We start from the raw sequence: 20,762 nt of genomic DNA, 5'->3' as shown, positions 1-20,762 counted from the left end.
CTACTACTGGGTATCTATCCAAAGGAAAAGAAGTCATTTTATAAAAAAAGACACCTATACCTGAATGTTTATTGCAGCACAATTCACAAATGCAAAGATACAGAATCATCCTAAGTGCCCATCAACTGATGAGTGCATAAAGAAAATGTGGTATATATACACACACCATGGAGTACTGCTCAGCCATAAAAAGGAATGAAATAATGTCTTTTGCAGCAACTTGGATGGAACAGAGACCATTACCCTAAGTATTAATATCTCAGGAACGGAAAAACAAACACCACATGTTCTCACTTATAAGTGGGAGCTAAACAAGAGATATATACAGTCATAACGTGGTGTAATGAATATCGGAAATTAAGAAGAGGGTAAGGTAGAAGGGGAGTGAGGGACCTACCTATCATGTACAATGTACACTATTTTTTCTGGTGACAGGTACAGTGAAAGCCCTGACTTCAGCATTATATTATACAATTCATACATGTAACAAAAAAAACACTTAATACCCCTAAATCTACTGAAATTTAAAAAAAAATTGACAAACCTGTATATAGACTAGCAACAAAACAAGACTCATATTACTAAAATCAGAAATGAGAGAGAAGGCATCACAACAGAAATAAAGATTACAATATGAATAACTGTATGGCACAAATTAGATAACTGAGATGAAATGGACTAATTCCTAGGACGACACAAACTACTGAAGCTGAGTCAAAAAGCAGAAAATCTGATCAACCTGTAACAAATAAAAAGATTGGATTAGTAATCAAAAATCTACCTACAAATAAAAGTCAAGGCCAGACAGCTTCACTGGTAAATTTTACTAAACATTTAAAGAATTAATGTCAACACTTTACAAGCTCTCCTAACAGAAGAGAAGGGAGCAAGACAGTTCTCTGGTAGACTCAGACAATGCAGTTCTTCCCACTTCCTCACTCGTAGTTCTCGAGAATAAATGTAGAATGTTTTAGGAAAGCAATATACTGAGATAAGGAGGGACCAGCCAGAACATTTCTGGTCTCCCTCTAGAAACAGGATGTCCCTCCACACTTTAGCCCAACACATTACATTGCCCCAGGTTACAAAACCCGGGGCAGGCTTTTTTCCAAAGTCCCTCAGCTGTGGTGCAAGTGGGGGCACACACAGTCAAGATACCATCTATCCCGAGCATCTTTCTTGTGCCTTGGGGGACTGGCTCTCAATGAATTAGACTTCTATTGTCTCTTGCTGCCTATCTTTAAGTATTAATAATAAACCCACTTCACATATTAATAACTTGTATATGTGAGTGTTCTGTCGTACCAGAATCAAACAAGTTGGTAACCAGTGCATAGCAAACCTACCTTACAGAAGCATCCCTTCCAACTCATTTCATGAGGCAAGTGTTACTACAATACCAAAACCAAAAGAAATGTCACAAGATAACTGCAGACAAATATCTCTTACTAATATAGATTAAAAAGTACCTAACAAAATACTAGCAAACAGAACCCAGCACCTTATAGAAAGGATTACACACCAAGACCAACTGGGATGGACTTATTACAGGAATATAAGGTTGGTTTAACATTCAAATTAATGAAATATACATTATAATAGAGAACAAAAACCACGTGATTATTTCTTAGATTCAGAAAAAGCATTTGACTAAATTAAACTCCTTCATGATAAAAACATTCAACAAACAAGGAGAAAGGAACTTCCTCGATCTGAGAAAAAGCATCTACACAAAAACTAGTTAACATCATATGTAATGGTGAAAGAATGAATGCTCTCCCCCTAAGATCAGGAATAAGACAAGAATGTCTACTCTGACCACTTCTACTCAACATTGTACTGCAGGTTCTAGACAGAGCACTTACCAAGAAATAAAAGGCATCTAGATAAGAAAGGAAGCAATCAGAACTTTCTCCTATTTGCCGAAGACATGATAGTGTATATAGAAAATCCAAAGGAATCCACCCACCCACCCACACACACACACACACAAACCCTATCCAAGCTAATAACTTCAGCAAGGCTGCAGGATACAAGATCAATATATGAAAATCAACTATATCTCTGTACACTTGCAAAAAAATCCAAAAAGGAAATTAACAAGAAAATTCCATTCACAATAGCATCAAAAAAGAATAAAATATTTACTTATAAACAAAAGAAATGTAAAACATGTATGCTGCAAATTACAAAATATTGCTGAAATAAATTAAAGAAGACCTACATAGAGAAACAGTCCATCTATATGGCGTGGAAGACCCAATATGTTAAGATGCAAATTCTCATCAAATTTATCTACAGACTCAATGCAGTTCCTATCAAATCTCAGTAGGCATTTCTGTAAAGTTAACAGCTGATCCAAAAGTTCATTTGGAAATGCAAAGGACCCAGAACAACCAGCACAATTTTTAAAAAGAACACCAAAGTTGGAGGACTTTGCTCAACTTTCAAAACTACTATAAAGCTATAGTACTCAAGACAGTGGTTCTAATGTAAGGGTAAGCATATAGGCCAATGGAAGAATTGAGAGTCCAGAAACAAACTCTACATTTATGGTCAACTAATCTTCAACCCAAGTACCAAGACACAATTCACTCAGGAAAGAATAGTCATGTCAATAAATGGTGCCTGGTCCAGTGTGGGGGCTCACACCAGTAATCCTATCACTTTGGGAGACCAAGGCAGGAGGATTGTGAGGCCAGGAAATCAAGACCACCTGGGCAACAGCAAGACCTCGTCTCTACAAACAAATTTTTTTAAAAATTAGCTGGGCGTGGTAATGCACACCTGTAGTCCCAGCTACTTAGGAGGCTGAGCCAGGAGGATCACTTGAGCCCAGGAGTTTGAGGTTGCAGTAAGTTGTGATAACACTACTGCACTCTAGCTCGGGCAACAGAACAAGACCTTGTCTCAAGAACAAAAAAAAAGGATGGTAGTACAAAAGAATGACTTTAGATCCTTATTATCACACCGTACACAAAAATTAACACAAAATGGATCATAGAGCTAATGTAACAGAGCCAAGCCTATAAAACGCCACGAAAAAAACAAAATCTTCATGATTTTGTATTAGAGTTTTTACATGGGACAATAAAAGTATGATCCACAAAAGAAAATTAATAAACAAGACCTCAAAATTTAAAACTTTTCCATTTCAAAAGCCACAATTGAGAAATAAAAAGACAAGCCACAGACAGAGAAAATACTTGCAAATCATATATCTAATAAAGGACTTGTATCCAGAATATATGAAGAACTCAAAAACCCAATTACAAAATGGGCAAAAGATCTGAATAGGTATTTCAGCAAAAAAGACACACAAATGACTAACATGTACATAAAGATGCTCAACATGATTAGTTGGCTGAGAAATGCATATTAGAACTACAGTGAGATACCACTACACACCATTAAAATGACTATTATCAAAGACTGACAATCCCAAGAATAGAGAAGGTGGGAAACCTGCAACCCTCTATATGTTGCTCATGGTAATATAAAATGGTACAGTCATTTTGGAAAACAATTTGGCAGTGTCTTAAAAATTGATACATAAACTTATAAAACCCCACAATCCTACTTTTAGGTAACTATCTAACCAAGGGTTATGAAAACCTATGTCCATACAGAGCTATACATAAATGTTCACAGTGGCATTATTCATGATAGCCAATACTATTAGGTTATTAAGTATGGAATGTCTGATTTCCTTAGGTTCTAAAATAGAGAGTTGATACCTCTGACATTTCACTTTGACACTTCTTGTGTTGTTGTTTTTTTAATTGTGGAAATACATCCTCATTCTTTCAAATGCACATTTTGGCTTGTGATTATCTTTTTTACACCAATTTTTGTGAAACCATGGCTAAGTCAAAAATTTGTGTTATTTTTTTAATATGAGTTCCATTATGGAACCAGTACAGTGCAGACAGCTCAAAATATCAACAAAGCATTTGGGAAGGATGTGGCTAATGAACACACAGTACATCCACGGTTTGAGAAGTCCCATTCTGGTGATTTTAATCTTGAAAATGAGCCACGTGGGAGACCTGAGAAACCAAGGTGGATAATGATGAGCTCAAAACTGTAGTAGAAGCAAATCCACTTCAATCTACTTGTGAAACAGCAGCAAGGTTTGATGTGACTATTCCAACAATATTGGACCATTGGAAACAAATCAGCAAGGTAAAGAAGGTGGATAGATGGGTACCACATGAATTAAACAAGTGTCAGAAAATAAATCGTCTCAAAGCTTGCCTTTCTTTGCTGTCATGACATAAAAGTGAACCATTTCTACACTGTACTGTTAACGCGTGATGAAAAATGGATTCTATTTGACAACCATAAGCATTCAGCACAATAGTTGGATAAGGATGAAGTGCTGAAACATAGTCGAAAACCAAATATTCATCCAAAAAAAGCTAATGGTAACTGTTTGGTGGGCCAGTGCTAGTACATCCACTACAGCTTCATGAAACCTGATCAATTACAGCAAATGTCTACTGCAACCAATTGAACAAAATGATGAGGATGCTTGCAATTAAGCAGACAAGATTGGTCAATAGAAACAGGCTAATGCTCTTGCAAGGTCACATGTCACAAAAAATAACACTGCTCAAACTACAGAGGCCGACTTGGAAACTCTCTGTCATCCACCGTATTCACCAGACCGTACACCAACTGACTACCACTTCTTCCAGGCTTTGGACCACTTCTTGCAAGGAATAATAGTCAATTCTCAACAAGCTGTGGAAAACACCTTTCACAATTTGATCGCCACTCACTCTCCTGGCTTTTTCACTGCTGGCATAAGCAAGCTACCGTTAAGATGGCAAAACTGTGTCCATAGTTCAGGCACATTCTTTGATTAATTATACTGCTTGTTTGAGATATAATAAACTTTTGATTCAAAATTGGACATTTCATATTTAATGACCTAATAGAAACAACCCAAATGTCCCTCAACTGGTGAATGGATAAGTATGAAAAATATTCAATATAATATTATGCAGTGATAAAAAGGAAAGAATTGATATATAGAACAATATGAATGAACCTCAAAAACATGATGCTAAATGAAAGGAGTCAGATGCAAAAATCTATAGAGACTGATAGACGGTCAGTAGTTGCTTAGGGCTAGGTGGAGACTGACTGCAAACAGGCAGGAGGATGTTTTTAGAGTAAGCAAAAGGTTCCACAACTGGATTATGGTAATGGTTGCACAATTCTAAAAATTTATTTAAAAATCATTGAACTATATGCTTACAATGCATAGATTTTATGGTTTATAAATTGCAATAAAGCTGTTTAAAAAAATGCCAAGGTCATGGAAGACAAAGACTGAGGAACTGCTCCAGATCAAAAAAGACTAAAGACATGACAACAACTACAGGCAAGTCTTCATTCTGGATTGGATCCTGGCCAGAAAAGAATATATAGATAGATAGATAGATCGCTATAAAGGACTTTATTAAGACCTGAATAAGGACTATGAATTAGAATAATATTGATGATTCAATGTTAAATTTCCTTATTTTTATTACTGCATGCTGGTTATAAAAGAGAGTGTCCCTGTTCTTTAGAGATACCCAATGAAGGACTTAGAGGTAAAGAGAACATAGTATTTCCAATTTATTCTCAGTTATTTCAGAAAAATATAACATGTAAATATGCATATATGGAAAGAGAATGATAGAGCAAATGAGGAAAAATGTAAACAACTGGTGAATCTGGGTAAGAGATACATGGGAAATCTTGTACTATTCTTGTAATTTTTCTATGAAGTTTGAAATTATATCTAAATAAAAAGTTACCAAAAAATAACAACACAGGCAAGAGTGAGTATAGGTGTCAGTATGAAAACAGCATTAGTAAGCAATTAATTAAGCAATGCAGATCTTAAAGTCACTAAAGCCTATCCCTGGAAAATAAAACAAAAAAACCAACTCTCCCCGACTGTTCTCATAAAGATGTGTTAGACTAGATGATATTCTAAAATCCAGTCAAGCTCTAAAATTCAGTGGTTTATTGCCACTTCTCTCAGGGCCATGCTTTGTTTTCAAATAGGAATGACTTTCAGGCTGGGAGCCAAAGTAGACCTTCCAGGACTAAACAGTTCTGGGCAAGCCACCCATAGAACTAACCAGTGGTTTATCCCTGGGGCTCAAGTTTAAAGATTAAAAAGGAAGTTCAAGACCTGCAAAAAGTGGCTTCTCAACTAACGTAAGTACTCCTACAACTAACTATTAGAGTATCTTACAAAAAGTAAATGCACATTTTCCTGACTGATCACAAGGGGCAGTGGCCAGAGATGAGAACCCAGATAAGCCTGCAGACCAGGGACAGCAAGAGTAGCCGGCCTGATTAGAAACAGTGTCTGCCTGTCTGTTTCCTTTGTTCTCCCTCTGCTCGCCTCTCCTCCCTGGAAAGCTGCCAGATTCCACCTGGCAGTATCTCTCTCCATCCCAAACTCCCTTATGGTATTTCTCAATATACTTCATACTTCACATAACACATTATTTGATGGGTCTTTTCATTTCTTTCTTTCTCATAATTTCAGCCTATAAATAAGCAGAGAGATATCTGAAATGATGCTCATCAAATGTTTCTGAATGGTGGGATTCGGGGTGATTTCTTTATTGTCTGTACTACTGCATGAACTTTATATAATGATTCTGTAGTGTTTTAACCAAAAATAAAAAGCACTGCATATTTTTTATTAAAAAAATTATAATTCTAGCAAATCAGTTCATTTTAACTTTCCATACTCCTTCCCTCCCTTGCTTTTGAAAAAAAGAAAAATATTTCGAGTGCTTTTCCCTCATGAATGACCTAATTTTGTTTTCCCCTATAAGTGGTCATCTATTAGAAAAAAAGAAAACCCTGCCCTCCCATTCTCTCTTGCTTTTCATCCACCATTTACTCCACCCCCACTGACACACGAAAGAGCCACAGAACACACACAATGGAGCAGAGAACAATGAGAGAGAGAAGCTCTGACCAGGACACAGCTTACAGAACTAAGCCCTGTACTTTTTTTTACTCTGTTCTCTATTAACAGGTTCCTTACCAGAAAGATGTCCGCGTAGCCAGCCAAGGACTCCACTCCCTCTTGGATCCGCGCTCCCCCAGAGTCATTCAGCCCAATCACTGGAGCCCCCACCGTCATGGCCTGGTCCATAATCTGAGACAGCAGAGAAATCATTTTTGAGACAAATGCTCGTTATCAAAAACAGCATTTACAAAGCGCTACGGTGTTTTCTGGAAAAGGTTCTGAGTGCACTTTTCAAAACAGGAGGCAGTAACACGGGATTTTGCTCTCCATGATGATTGGGTACTTTCACAGAAGACAAAGGACTAGATATTTAAAAATCTGATAAAAGTCCCCAAACACCCTAGAGCCAAAGCACTTCCCATTAGGAGGGAATAAAACTGCTCATGGTAACCACCTCTAGAACCACAGGCTCCAGTTTTGTTCCCAGTTATTCCCTTGAAAGAACTGAGAGTAGATGGAATGGCAAAGTGGTATGTTCATGAAAGCAGATGTTGACCCATCTGTTAACCTGAGGCCAGGCTCAGGCCTGCTTTTACTTCTGATGTGACAGATTTTCCTCACGGGTCAATAGTTCTGACAGCATAACGAGCAACATTCCTACAGCGCTTGACAGTTTATAAGCACTGGCACTTCCATTACCTCATTTATCCATCATAACAGAGACAGTAAAAAGAGAAAAATCAGGAAGGTTCAAAAATTAAGTGATGGCCCAAAGTCCCAGGAGGACCATGTCTTTCTAGATGTTCCATTACAAAGGGAAGTCCTGCCCAGCTACTAATAGTCAGCTCAATCTTTAATTCCAAAATTCTCTAAATATGCTCTACACTTTCATTCCTCTCCAGAGCATCTAATCTCTAGCAGTGTTTTTAAAATACCATCATGCAGTCCTTGAACTGCTCTTTATCTTCTAGGACCTGGACTCTCCACCCAGACTAGGTGTTATTTACCCGGGGTCTGTGAACAGATTTCAGCGAGTCCATCAATTTGGATGGGAAAAAAAATTACATCTTTATCTTTACTAACTCTAGCTGATCTTTCACATTTTCCTTCAATTATAAATATAGGCAACAGGCCGGGTGTGGTGGCTCACACCTGTAATCCTAGCACTCTGGGAGGCCAAGGTGGGAGGATCACTCGAGGTCAGGAGTTCGAGACCAGCCTGAGCAAGAGTGAGACCCCGTCTCTACTAAAAATAGAAAGAAATTATCTGGACAACTAAAAATATATATGGAAAAAATTAGTCGGGCATGGTGGCGCATGCCTGTAGTCCCAGCTACTCGGGAGGCTGAGGCAGCAGGATCACTTAAGCCCAGGAGTCTGAGGTTGCTGTGAGCTAGGCTGATGCCACGGCACTCACTCTAGCCCAGGCAACAAACCGAGATTCTGTCTCACAAAATAAATAAATAAATATCTCTATATTTTTATGTCACATTAAAATTGTTGCAGATATCCTGAAACATCATTCCTGAAACATTCCTGATGTTCCTGAAACATCAAACTAAGGACTACTTTGAAATTAGTTATTAGATTTACTGATAAATCTTGTTATTAAATGCATTAATAAGAAAGCACACATTATTGTGGTTTTTTAAAAACATTTTTAATCTTTTATAATGCTACATATTTTACTTTATGCATGTAAAAACATGAGGGTCCAGCCTTTGCCAGCCCATGGCACAAAAAATGTTAAGTACCCCTCTGGGTCAGCACCACAACTTGCACACCTCTGCCCCGCTCCAAGTACCTAGCTCAGTGTCTTGCACCCCAAGGATATTCAATATGCACTATGTAACTGATAAAAGTTCTGGATTTAATTTCAATATTAAACACTTACTTTGCAGATCTTTTGGGCATGTGCTCCTGACAGACTGCCTCCAAAAACTGTAAAATCCTAAAAAGAAAACACAAATCAAGAAGTAAATTATAGTGACTGGCCAGAGACAAAGACCCAGTAGGAGGAGGAAATAGAAAATTCATAAACATTTTTAAAGGACTTTCAGAAGTTTAAAAAGTTAGAAAAAAGTCAGATTTATAGATGATTCCATAGGATGAGGAACAATCTGTCTTAAAAGTAGTTCATGTACTGTCAAGAGTAAAAGAGCTAGTCTTTGCTCTACAAAAATGATCTGTACCTGAGGAAAGGAAAAGTTATCATGCAGACTTAACTCTGATATCAAATTCTATGGATGTCAAACAGTCAAGCATTTCTATTTTTAGGAAACATTTGCTATTTTAACAAGAGAGGTAAAAAACAACAACAATAAAAAAATGATTCAGAACGCTGTTTCCTCTGCTTATGGACTTTCATTATGTTCAGATGTAAAGGATTCTTCTGGGCATGCCCTCCCTCCTAAAAGCCCCTCAAAAAGACAGTAGGAATTAAAATCAAACAGCAGCAAAGGAGACTGAACAAGTTTGAGGGGAACTGAAAGCACAGAACACCCGACTTGGAGCAAATGGAAGACTACACACCTGCAGAGGGGAAGTGAGGGGTGGGGAGGGGGCTGAAAACAGATTAATTGAAAGTCTAGGCCGGGCGCGGTGGCTCACGCCTGTAATCCTAGCACTCTGGGAGGCCAAGGCGGGTGGATCGCTCGAGGTCAGGAGTTCGAGACCAGCCTGAGCAATAGTGAAACCCCGTCTCTACTAAAAAAAAAAAAAAAAAAATAGAAATAAATTATCTGGACAACTAAAAATATATATAGAAAAAATTAGCCGGGCATGGTGGCACATGCCTGTAGTCCCAGCTACTCGGGAGGCTGAGGCAGGAGGATTGCTTGAGCCCAGGAGTTTGAGGTTGCTGTGAGCTAGGCTAACGCCACGGCACTCACTCTAGCCCGGGCAACAAAGCGACACTCTGTCTCAAAAAAAAAAAGAAAGTCTGTGTTAGGAACAGACCTCAGAGGGCCTCTCCTTCACCTCAAGAGGGGAAAGGAGGTTAGTGTCTAAAGAAATTTAACCAGAGGGGCTCTGGACTCACAATCACTAGCCTAAAAGAGGGAAAAGTGAGGCTGAAAAGAGGTGAGATTACACTGGAAAAGCCAGTGCAGGCCCCTCCCTCCTCTCCTCCTCCAACACACCAATAGCTAATTAGCAGGCAAGGGACTGAGGATGCTTCTCTGGAAAAACAAACACTCCCCAGAAAAAACAGCTACAGATACTAACATCTTGGAGATCATTACAAAAAAGCTGACTCATCACTCCCCACTCTCGGTATCCTTTAATGCCTATTTCAAATGCCCCATTTTTCCTAAAGCTTTCCTCAACCCTGGATGCCATTTTCCCTTGTCCTGAATCCACAGCATTTGCCTGGAACCTCTCTCACCCTACCCATACTGTAGTCACTTCTGTTTGACCCCATTCTACCTATAAAATGATTGGCTCATTCAGGATCAGAACAGGGTCTCGGAGGTCTGAGTCATCGCCACCTCCTCCTCACTCCCACCCTAACCGTCAGGCATGAGAGGTGCTCAAACGTGTCAACTCAATGAATGTTAGTATCTGCTTAATAGTTAGGCAAACAGCATGTCCAGAAAACACAATGACTTTCTTTGTTCTATCTTTTCAGTGGTTCCTTCTGTACGAGTTTTTGCCCAGCTCTCATAAATTGCAAAAAACAGTATGATTCCTCCTAGTTCAGCATTTGGGATACCAATTTATAACAGTTTTAAAACATTTTGAAGGTAAATGAGTACTGCGTAACTACAACAGATTTAAAATTAACCAAGTATGACTTTTAATATCAAACCCAGAAAACATTTTAGGTTCCTAGACAAGCTATATATCCTTAGGTCTGTAAAAGGAACTGAACATTTTGAATTGTATATTTAATATATATTTCCACCTCTAGAGAAAAAAATATCAAATTCAAAATAGTATACAACATAGTCTCAGTTTTCCATTACTGCTGTAACAAATTAACACAAATTCAGTGGCTTGAAACAACACAAATTTATTACCTTATGGTTCTGTAGTTTAGACGTCCTACACAGGTCTCACTGGGCTAAAACCAAGGTTGGCAGGGCTGTGCTCCTTTCCGGAGGCTCCAGGGGAGAATATGTTTTCTTGCCTTTTCCAGCTTCTAGAGACCTCTACGCCTTTGCTCACGGGCCCTTTCACGGGGACCCATCTTCAAAGCCAGTTACCCAAGGTAAAGTCCTCACATCACATCATTCTGCCTCCTCCTCTACCTCCCTCTTCCACTTTTAAAGACGCTTGTGATTAAACTGGGCCCACCTGGATAACCCAGGCTAATCTCTCTATTGTAAGGTCAGTTGATTAGCAACCTTAATTCCTCTTTGCCACGTAAAATAGAATATTCACAGGTTCCAGGGATTAGGACTTGGACATCCTTGGGGGAGGCGAGGGCACATTATTCTGCCTACAACATTCTCCTACAGTTTCAATGTGAACAAACTCAGGGGCCTGTGGTTCTGAGAGTCAAGTCCCCTTCACTAGGCTGCACCCACTGCACTCTCTCAGGTTCGAGTACACTCGAAGACACAAATGCCTTCCACACACCCAACCCTGCCAAGAGCAATCTCACTTGAAATAAACTCCTGATTTCTGGGACAACTTTGTACAAGCCTACTACCCTATGACCCTCCCCAAAACAGACTAAGGACTCCTCCTCTGTAAGAAAAGAAGCCCCACACAATATAATGTTCTGGATATAGGCACTGAAAAACAAAGTAAATCCCTCATCTGCCCCAAACTGCAAGCAAGTTTTCATTCCTCAAGATTGATTTCTTTCACATATTCTGCTCCTGGTTCTGTCCTCCAGGAAAGCCCAGCCTGTTGGAGCTATTAAGTACCTGACTGAAGACATAAACCAATCTTCCATTGATTCGGCCCCGTCCAGTGACCACGCTGTCTCCAGGAAACTAACAGAAAGATGCAAAAGTAAAGATTAAAAAACCCCAAATATTTCTTTTAATGAATTTTGCAACTACACCTCAGTGAAAGACAAAAACAAGCAAAACCCCCAAACCCTTAAAATTCTAGATGAACAAGGAACATGAAGATACCCCACCCTCTTTCCCTGGCCCTGCAACAGCAAGCACCGGGCTACTGCTTCATCAACAGGAGTGAAGGGTACTGCAGTCTTAGGCATCATCCTCCTTTCTAAAAGCAATTATCATCAAAAGACCCCCTAGAGCCACCACTACCAAATGCTAATGAGGAGGACATATAAAGGAACATGGCCACTTCTCCAAAGCTATACACCCCCACCCTAAACCTTAAAAAGGCAAACCTGTTATTTTGCATGGAATCTCAGCAATCACTGCATGACCCATAATGGCTCAAATGCAGCCAGCTGGTTTGGTGCCAAGTTTACAAATCTTTGGTCACAACAACAGATAAGCAGACCTGAAGAAAATTGGACCAAAAAAGTGAGTCCAAAGAACTCCATACACCCATGGAGAGCACCCAGTTAAAAGAAGAAGTGTTGGTAACTCTGACCTCAAAAACTCCACGACTAAGCTTAAAGTGTGTCAAAAGAGGCAACTGGTCAGCCTTTAGGGGTCCCTGGTGTCTGGTTCCCAGACAGACCAGAATACAACTAAAAGATATTCTCACCCCTCCCTCCAAGTTTGTCATCCTGTACTAGCAAAAACTCTAAAGTCACAACAGAGCCCTGGGAATTGGCCCTGAGTCACATGGCACAGGGCACGAGCAGCCCCACACACTCCATTTGTAGACAAAGAGGGTGTGGGGGGGACCTGGAGGTCCCAGTAGTGCCTCTCCAGGACTTCAGAGAAAAGCCTTACAGACTCATTACTCTAGTATGGGGTTTGCAGAGCCACAGCTGGAAAGTGTTCACACCACCATTTGAATAAATACCTTATTCTTATCAGCAGCCATTCCAAAATCAGCACATCTGTGTTCCACAAACATATCGCTCTCAACAAAGCTGCCAGGGTCCAGCAAGAGACTGATTCGCTCCCTGGCCGTTAGCTTTCCCTAAAAGACAATAAAGATCACTCAGTGATGTCATCGTAGACAAAGTTAGTAAGCAAAAAAGGGGTGTTCATGGAAGGGCCAAGAAGACAGGTTTTGCCCCTTCTCCCGGGTGCAAAAGCCTTCATTCTGACTGACCTACCCAAGGCAGACAAGTGTTATTAACAGGCTTCAGCTGGTAAGGAAATCAGAGCAGATAGGGCACTCCAGAAGCATCCAGCTGTGGAAGGTAAATAAGGAAACAGGAGGAGAAGGTGGAGAGAAGTAGGAGTAAAGGAGAACCTGACTCCAGAACCAGATGACTGGTTCCACAAATACCTGCTGAAGACCTAAGGAGCCAGAAAAAGAATGGAGAACCAAGAGGTGGAACTAAAGCAGGCTTAGTGAAGAATCTGAGGCTATACTCATGAATTCACAGGCTCGCTCTAAGGAAGCCTACAGAAGCATACCTCACCAGGGTCTAACCCCTACCTCCTGCTCCCAACTACTTCCTGGTTCTTCTGCCTCCTTTTCCTCCTACTGTCCTACATCAGGGCCTCTGCTTGGGGACCCCATACCAAATAGTGATGCTACGACACAAAGGCGACCCCACAGCAGGGAGTGGCTGAGTAGAACAGTGGGACAGAGAGTGCTAAAGAGCTCACTTGGGAAGAGTAAAAAAATCCTTCTTGGAAGAGATGAGGTTGGAGCCCTCAATCTATCAAGAGCCTCCCTTGGGCCGCACAGTAGCTCACTCCTGTAATCCTACCACTCTGTAATCCAAGGCCAGAAGGCTTGATTGAGGTCAGAAGTTCAAGATCAAGACCCAGTCTCTACCAAAAATAGAAAAACTTCGCTGGGCAAGGTGGCACATGCCTGTAGTCCCAGCGGAGGCAGAGGCAGGAGGATCACTTGAGCCCAGGAGTCTGAGCTAGGATAATGCCAACTGCACTCCAGCTAGAGCAACAGAACGAGACTTTGTCTCAAAAAAAAAAAAAAAAAAAAAAAAAAAAACCTCCATTGCTTGGGCTTCCAAGCCCTCAGCCCAAGCCAAATCCCCCAAGCCCCCCCCACTGTTCCCTTCCCTCCCAAAAAACACCTCAGATTGGCTACTTTTTTCCCCTTAGGAAAGTAGCCAAAGCCAGTGAGGCTGTGTTAAAACAAACAGGCAATGCTACATACTGTTGTGTAAAGTATAATAAGTTATTAGGAAAGCAATTTGGCAATGTACATACAGAATTTTTAAAATATTCATGCCCTTTGACCCACTAATTCCAGTTCTGGGAAATCTATTCTATGGAAATAGTCCAAATGCTGTTTAAAAGGGGATGAGAAAGGAGGAGTGAAATCAAGTCTGCCTCCTAAGTCAGCTTTGGTAAAAACAGCTTCTGGAGGCTGCATCTAAATAAACCCAGTGGGATCTGCCTGGCAAAGGGTGCAGGCAATATTTCAGGGAGGAATTGTGCAAGAGGCCCCAAAAGAGTGCACAGGAGCAGAAACAGGCCTTTTTAGAAGATGGTCTAGTGGTCCCCTCACCTCGGACAGAGCCACCCCAGGGTAGGGTGGGAAAGCACTCTTGGCGCCACAAACCAGCAGCCAAATTTATTATACATTTCACTCCCAAGTGTGAAAAGGAACTGTCACCTTCAGCCCTTGTCAAATGGGAGTTTATGAGAGCTGAAACAACACTTGATTTAGACTTAAATAAAGGGCAGTTCGAATTTCTACGCTGAAGAACCCAGCTCTCCACCCAGTCACCTCCCCTACGCTGGTGAGTTGTGCCTGACTGCCCTTTACATGTAAGGCTTTTACTTCTGCACCTTCTTGTTGGCTATTTAACTCGTCCAGCACATTGGTACAGACTCACCCAGGAGTCAGGGACGCACTGAGCAAGCCTGGTTTCAAGTCCGGGGTCTCCTTTCCAAACCTCGGTTTCTTCTCTTGCTAAATGGCCCAGCCAGCTTATCTCCCCGAAGGCGGTGGGTGGCAGTGCCCCAGCTGCTCGCTGCAGCCAAGCAGCAGAGTAGCCTGTGCATCCCCAGAAAGGCCACCTGCTTCCACACGTGCCTGTCCTACCCAGCAGGTCGGGGCACGCTAAGATCCTTAACTTAAGAGACTGACTTGGCAATCTGCGGGCCGAAGTTCCACAGTTCCCCCCCACACACACACAGCCCCCAACCCAGGTTAATGTTTCCATGATGGAGAAAGAACGTATCACCACTGTTTAACTGGGCAAGAGGATAAATAAGCACATCTTTTTTACTGAGTGCCTATCCTTGCTTCCCTAACTATTCCAACAATAAGCTTGTGAGGGAAGAGTTATTACTATTTTATGCTGAAGATAAATTGAGCCCTAGACATTAAGTAACTTGCCCAAAGGTTTGTTAAGTGGTGAGCCGGCTGTTGGCCAGCCAGGTCCGTCTAACTCCCAGGAGAAAGCAGGGTGCGATAAAGCACAAAGGTGCTTTACCCACCGCCCCCGAAATGCTACAGGTTCTCAAAGTGAACGTTCCCGCCCCGGCCCCCCAGGCACGGTGCGGATTGGCTGGGAGGCCTCAGGCGCCGGGAGCCGGGCACGCTGTGATAGGTCGCGCGGGCCGGGGGCGGGGCTCACGCGGGACCCCAGGACTTACTCGCTTATGCTGCGCATCGATGCGGTGTTGGCCTCCTCCCAGGAGCGCGGCGCGGCGCTTGTTCTCGATGCGCTCGTTAATAGGCACGGGCTGGCTGGAAAGGCTGCGGACCGCGGTGCAGAGACTGCTGGCTAGAACGCTGAGCCTTGCCCCGGTGGCCGCCACCCGCATTGCAGCCGCCATTTTCGCTGTCCCCGCAGGCTCCCAATCGGCGAGCCTGAGTACGCATGTGCGTAAAGCGTGCGCTGGGCGCCTGCGCAGCGTTGGACGTCGCAGGGAGCCTGGGGGCTGGGCGGCAGGTAGAGAGTAAGGAGTGTGAGTTCGAGACTGGGCCGCCCCATGGGGTCACGCAGAGAAAAAAAAGCGGCAGGACCTGCAGGAGGACAGTCTTTGTGCCTGCTTGACTGCAGAGAAAGGGACACGGTCCTTGCTTTTCTCTGGCCACTTTGTGGGGAACCTGCTGCCTTAAGGCCACATATGGCCTTCTAGGTCTCGGAGTGCAGCCTTTTGACTGAATCCTTTTATTTTTATTAAGACATTTTTGTCTTTTATATTTAATTTTTTAAATGAATGTATTTAAAATACCAAAGAATAAAGTAAGTTTCAATGAAATAATCCTTCCAGATGGGCACAATTAGGACACTAATAAGCCACAAGGGCTGACTTGATGGCTGCTACACTCATGATTTAGTTCTAACTTCCCCCACCTGACTGGCACCACTACCAAAAGAGGCTGGTTGTCCAGAGTTTATGGGGGTCAAGTATGCCAGTCTGTTAACAGCTTTTGACAGTGGTGCACTGTATTTCTGTTTGAAGTGGAATTTGTGAATAGTTAAACAGCTTGACAGTATTTTTTAATTCTGTCTGTTTAACAGCCCATCATGTCAAAGAAGACCAAGAGAATGCTGAAGGAAGAAAACGGGTTTTTTAATGAGGATTTGGAATTGCAATATTATCTTGTTTCTGCTAAAGATAAGATGATTTGCTTGCTTTGTGATACGGCAATATCAATATTAAAGAAAGTCAATGCTCATCAGCATTATAACACTTATAAAGACCACAAGTAGTTTAAATTAGACGGAGAGACACAAAAGGTTGTATTGCAGAAATTAAAAGATGAAAAAGAAAAGCAAAGACAATTCTTTCATGCAGCAATAAGACCTGGAAATAATGCCACTGAAGCAATTTATAAAGTAGCTTATATACTTGGGGAAAAAGGGAAGCCATTCAGTGATGTAGAAATTGTGAAAGAATGTGTTGTCAAAGTTGTAGGGTGCTTAGACCCCAATAATGTTTCAAACTACAAATAACTGCCTCTTTCGAGGAGAACCATAACTGGTTGGCAACATGAATTAGCCTTCAACTTAACACAGCAACTTCATGCAACAGTTCAAAAGGAAAATATATTATTCAATCACTTTGGATGAATCAACTGATACTACTGATCTGGCGCAGGTTTTATACTGCATTCGGGTCATAAGAGAAGCTATTCTTTGCTACAAAGAGTTACTCACCTTGGACACTCTTGCAAGCAGAATGCAGGGAATAGCTATCTTAAACAACTTTCAAAATAAGTGTTGTGAAGTTGGACTGAATTTGGTAAATTTACTGAGTGTATGCACAAATGGTACACCTTCCATAACAGGAAAACATGAAGGGTTTATTGCACAGATAAAGTATTAACAGATCCAGATGCTCTCATTTCTTTTCATTGTATTTTTTTTTTTTTTTTTTTTTGAGGCAGAGTCCCGCTCTGTCACCCTGGCTAGAGTGCTGTGGTGTCAGCCTAGCTCACAGCAACCTCAAACTCCTGGGCTCAAGCAATCCTTCTGCCTCAGCCTCCCCAGTAGCTGGGACTACAGGCATGCACCACCATGCCCGGCTAATTTTTCTACATATTTTTAGTTGTCCAGCTAATTTTTTTCTATTTTTTAGTAGAGACGGGGTCTCACTCTTGCTCAGGCTGGTCTTGAACTCCTGATCTCAAACCATCCTCTCGCCTCAGCCTCCCAGAGTGCTAGGATTATAGGTGTGAGCCACTGCACCCGGCCTCTTTTCATTGTATCTTGCATCAGCAAAATCTCTGTGCTAAAGCTACTATTTTAAGTGACACTTTGCAACAAGTTATGAGTGTTGTTACTATATTCATGCAAATGCAACACAGTATCCTCAGTTTTGTAACATGCTAACGTTGAATAATGAGGTATTCAGTGTGGATTTGCTATATCATTCTAAAGTGTGTTGGCTATTTCAGGGACAAGTGTTAGCCAAAATTTTATCTCTGCAAGAACAGATAGTTAAATTTTATGAAGAACAGAATCAGCAATGTGAATGATTGAAAGAAGATTTCTATAAAAATGCAGCATTTCTGTGTGATACCATGTCAAATCAAAATGACTTGAATATTTCTTTGCAAGGTAAAATTAAGTCTACATATATATATGTGGCAAAAAAAATCTAAGCATTAAAAAAAAAAAAAAGCTATCTTTTTTTCAAAACACTTCTTCTAGGCCGGGCACGGTGGCTCACGTCTGTAATCCTAGCACTCTGGGAGGCCGAGGCAGGTGGATTGTTTGAGCTCAGGAGTTCGAGACCAGCCTGAGCAAGAGCGAGACCCCGTCTCTACTAAAAAAATAGAAAGAAATTATCTGGCCAACTAAAATATATATATACAAAAAATTAGCTGGGCATGGTGGCGCATGCCTGCAGTCCCAGCTACTCGGGAGGCTGAGGCAGGAGGATCGCTTAAGCCCAGGAGTTTGAGGTTGCTGTGAGCTAGGCTGACGCCACGGCACTCACTCTAGCCTGGGCAACAAAGCGAGACTCTGTCTCAAAAAAAAAAAAAAGAAAGAAAGAAAGAAAACACTTCTTCAAAAGGAAATTTCAGATGAACATTTTCCCCAGTTAGCAAAGGTCATTGGTAAGCAGGATGATATACGCAAATCATTTGAAGAATACACAGCTATTATAGACCTATTAATTGGAGAATACCATGAAAGTTTCACTGACTTTGAGAATCATGATGTCACACTCAAGTTAGCATTTCAGCCTCACCTAGTTGATATCACCAAGGCACCTAAAGAACTACAGATGGAATTCATTGAGCTCTCAGTAGATGACATTTTAAAGTCATTGTTTGATGGTAAGAAAGATCCAATTGAAATATGGAAAAATGCAGTAGAATACCCACGTCCTCAGCAACATACCCGAAAAATGCTTTCTTGCTTTTCAACTACTTATTGCTGTGAATCTACATTTTCCTACCTAACCTAAATCAAGACACCATTAAGGTCACAAATGACTGACACCTATGTAGAGGATCAACTGAAACTTCGGACCTCCATGCTACAACCAAATATTCAAATGCTTTCCAACAAAAAGCAGGCACAAAAGATTAGTTAACTTTAAAATTAGCAAATCATTTTCATTTTTTGAAATTATTAAGTACATAGTAGATTTTTACAAAATAATGCACATTTTCATCTACTTGAAGTTTCTTGAATGCAGCCAGGCCTTATTTGATTACAGCTAACTAAATTGATGTGGCCTTCCAACATGAAAATGTTCTCCTCCCCTGACCTAGACCCTTAGCTTTGTCCCACTTCCTCCAGAAAATGAGTAGATGATAGGAATTAACCAACATTTACTGCATATTTTTCCAGGTATTGCTTTTTGCACTGACCAAGCACTCGATTATTGTCCTGATTTCACAGATGAGGGAAATAAAGCACAGAGAGGGAGAGCAATTTGATCAAGAGCCGAGACTGAAGATGTGGTAGAGCCGGGGTTCAAACGCAGGGACATACTGTGTGCCAGATATTGTGCACAGGACCCTTAACTTCCAGTGAGTGATTCTCAAAGCATGGACCCTGTCAAAGAAAAAAGTTATTCATTACACTTTTTAAAGAAATATAAGGCAGGCAACTTCTGGGGCCCCTCTCTTGGGACCCATTACCCTCACCTGGGAGCACTCAAATAAAGCCTCGTTGCTTACCCCTTTCTACTCTGCTCGTCTTTGTTTCTCTGGCACCAACCATCCAAAAACCTTACATTTGGTGACAAGACCTTGATAATTTTTGTCACAGGAACAGCAAATGGTCAGAGAGCCCATATGTCCCAGACTTTTTCAGTTTGCACTCCCGTCCTTCTCTCTGTCTGACCTGCCACCCTGCACAAGTCCTCCTTGCACAGGGTCCCCGTCCATCCTCCACCTCTTCCCCCTCTAATTCTTCACCAAGTGTCTCTTTGGATGCCTCTTCTGCTTTCTCTGACCCACCTGACTCCCTCAGCTCTCCCCTCTTGGCCTCCACCATACTGAGGTCACTACAGATGAGAAAGAGCGTATCTGGGCAGTGGCTCAGGGACACGCTGATGAGGTCCATCTTACAGACCCCACTATGGCAGTGGGGGGCCGAAGCTGTGACTCGCCAAGAGCAGGGATGGGAATACCAACTCAACACCCCAGCCAGAAGGGATGGCAGGAAATGGTGGGACCACATGTTGCAGTGTGTCCTTGCCGGCCTCCAGGCTGCGGCGGCATTGCACGCCCTGCAGCTGGCAGGACCCAAGAAGCCATCGACCTCGTCTAAGGTGACCAGCCACACTCCACCAGGCACCTGCTTCAAGTGCGGTAAGGAAGGCCACAGGGCCAAGCGGTGCCTGCAGCCATGTCAACTCACCAAGCCTTGCCCGGCATGTGGTCAAGAGGGACACTGGAAAAGTGACTGCCCCTCGGGACAGAAGTCTGGAGAGTCAGTCCTTCCAACCATATACCTGCCGATGGCGGTTTTGGGTCTGGCTGCTGAAGACTGAAGAGACCCCAATTTGGTGACCCCGATCACCCTTGCCGAGCCCAGGGTAACAATCAAGGTAGTGGGTAAGGCAGTGTCCTTTCTGGTTGACATGGGGGCTACTTACTCTGTCCTGCCTTCTTTTTCAGACCCTACTTATCCTTCCCAGGTGTCGGTCATGGGTATTGACTACAATCCCTCTCAGTGCCCCCACCACCGGTCCCCTTACCTGCCTGATAGATGACCGTCCCATCACCCATTCCTTCCTTATCATGCCCTTCCTGTCCTGCTCCACTATTGGGAAAGGACCTATTAACTGACCTGGGCACCACCCTCCACTTTTCC

The 20,762-nt window shown here is 42.0% G+C and overlaps 1 protein-coding gene across 1 annotated transcript in view; it reads right to left on the bottom strand.

The window, feature by feature from the left end:
- PCCB (propionyl-CoA carboxylase subunit beta) overlaps nt 1–15,877 on the bottom strand; it is a 62,597-nt gene extending 46,720 nt beyond the window's left edge. Inside the window, exons 1-5 of the mRNA XM_045539120.1 lie at nt 15,628–15,877; nt 12,899–13,018; nt 11,869–11,937; nt 8,889–8,945; nt 7,070–7,183 (exon numbers count right to left, since the gene is read on the bottom strand). Of these exons, the coding sequence (XP_045395076.1) occupies nt 7,070–7,183; nt 8,889–8,945; nt 11,869–11,937; nt 12,899–13,018; nt 15,628–15,810 (543 nt within the window). The 5' untranslated portion in view covers nt 15,811–15,877. The remainder of the gene's footprint in view (nt 1–7,069; nt 7,184–8,888; nt 8,946–11,868; nt 11,938–12,898; nt 13,019–15,627) is intronic.
- Between the last annotated feature and the right edge of the window lie 4,885 nt (nt 15,878–20,762).

The sequence above is a fragment of the Lemur catta genome, chromosome 1 (assembly GCF_020740605.2).
Source record: "Lemur catta isolate mLemCat1 chromosome 1, mLemCat1.pri, whole genome shotgun sequence".
In the NCBI taxonomy this organism is placed as follows: domain Eukaryota; kingdom Metazoa; phylum Chordata; class Mammalia; order Primates; family Lemuridae; genus Lemur; species Lemur catta.
The sequence above is the reverse complement of the archived record's forward strand: the minus strand, read 5'-3'. Positions and strand labels throughout refer to the sequence as shown.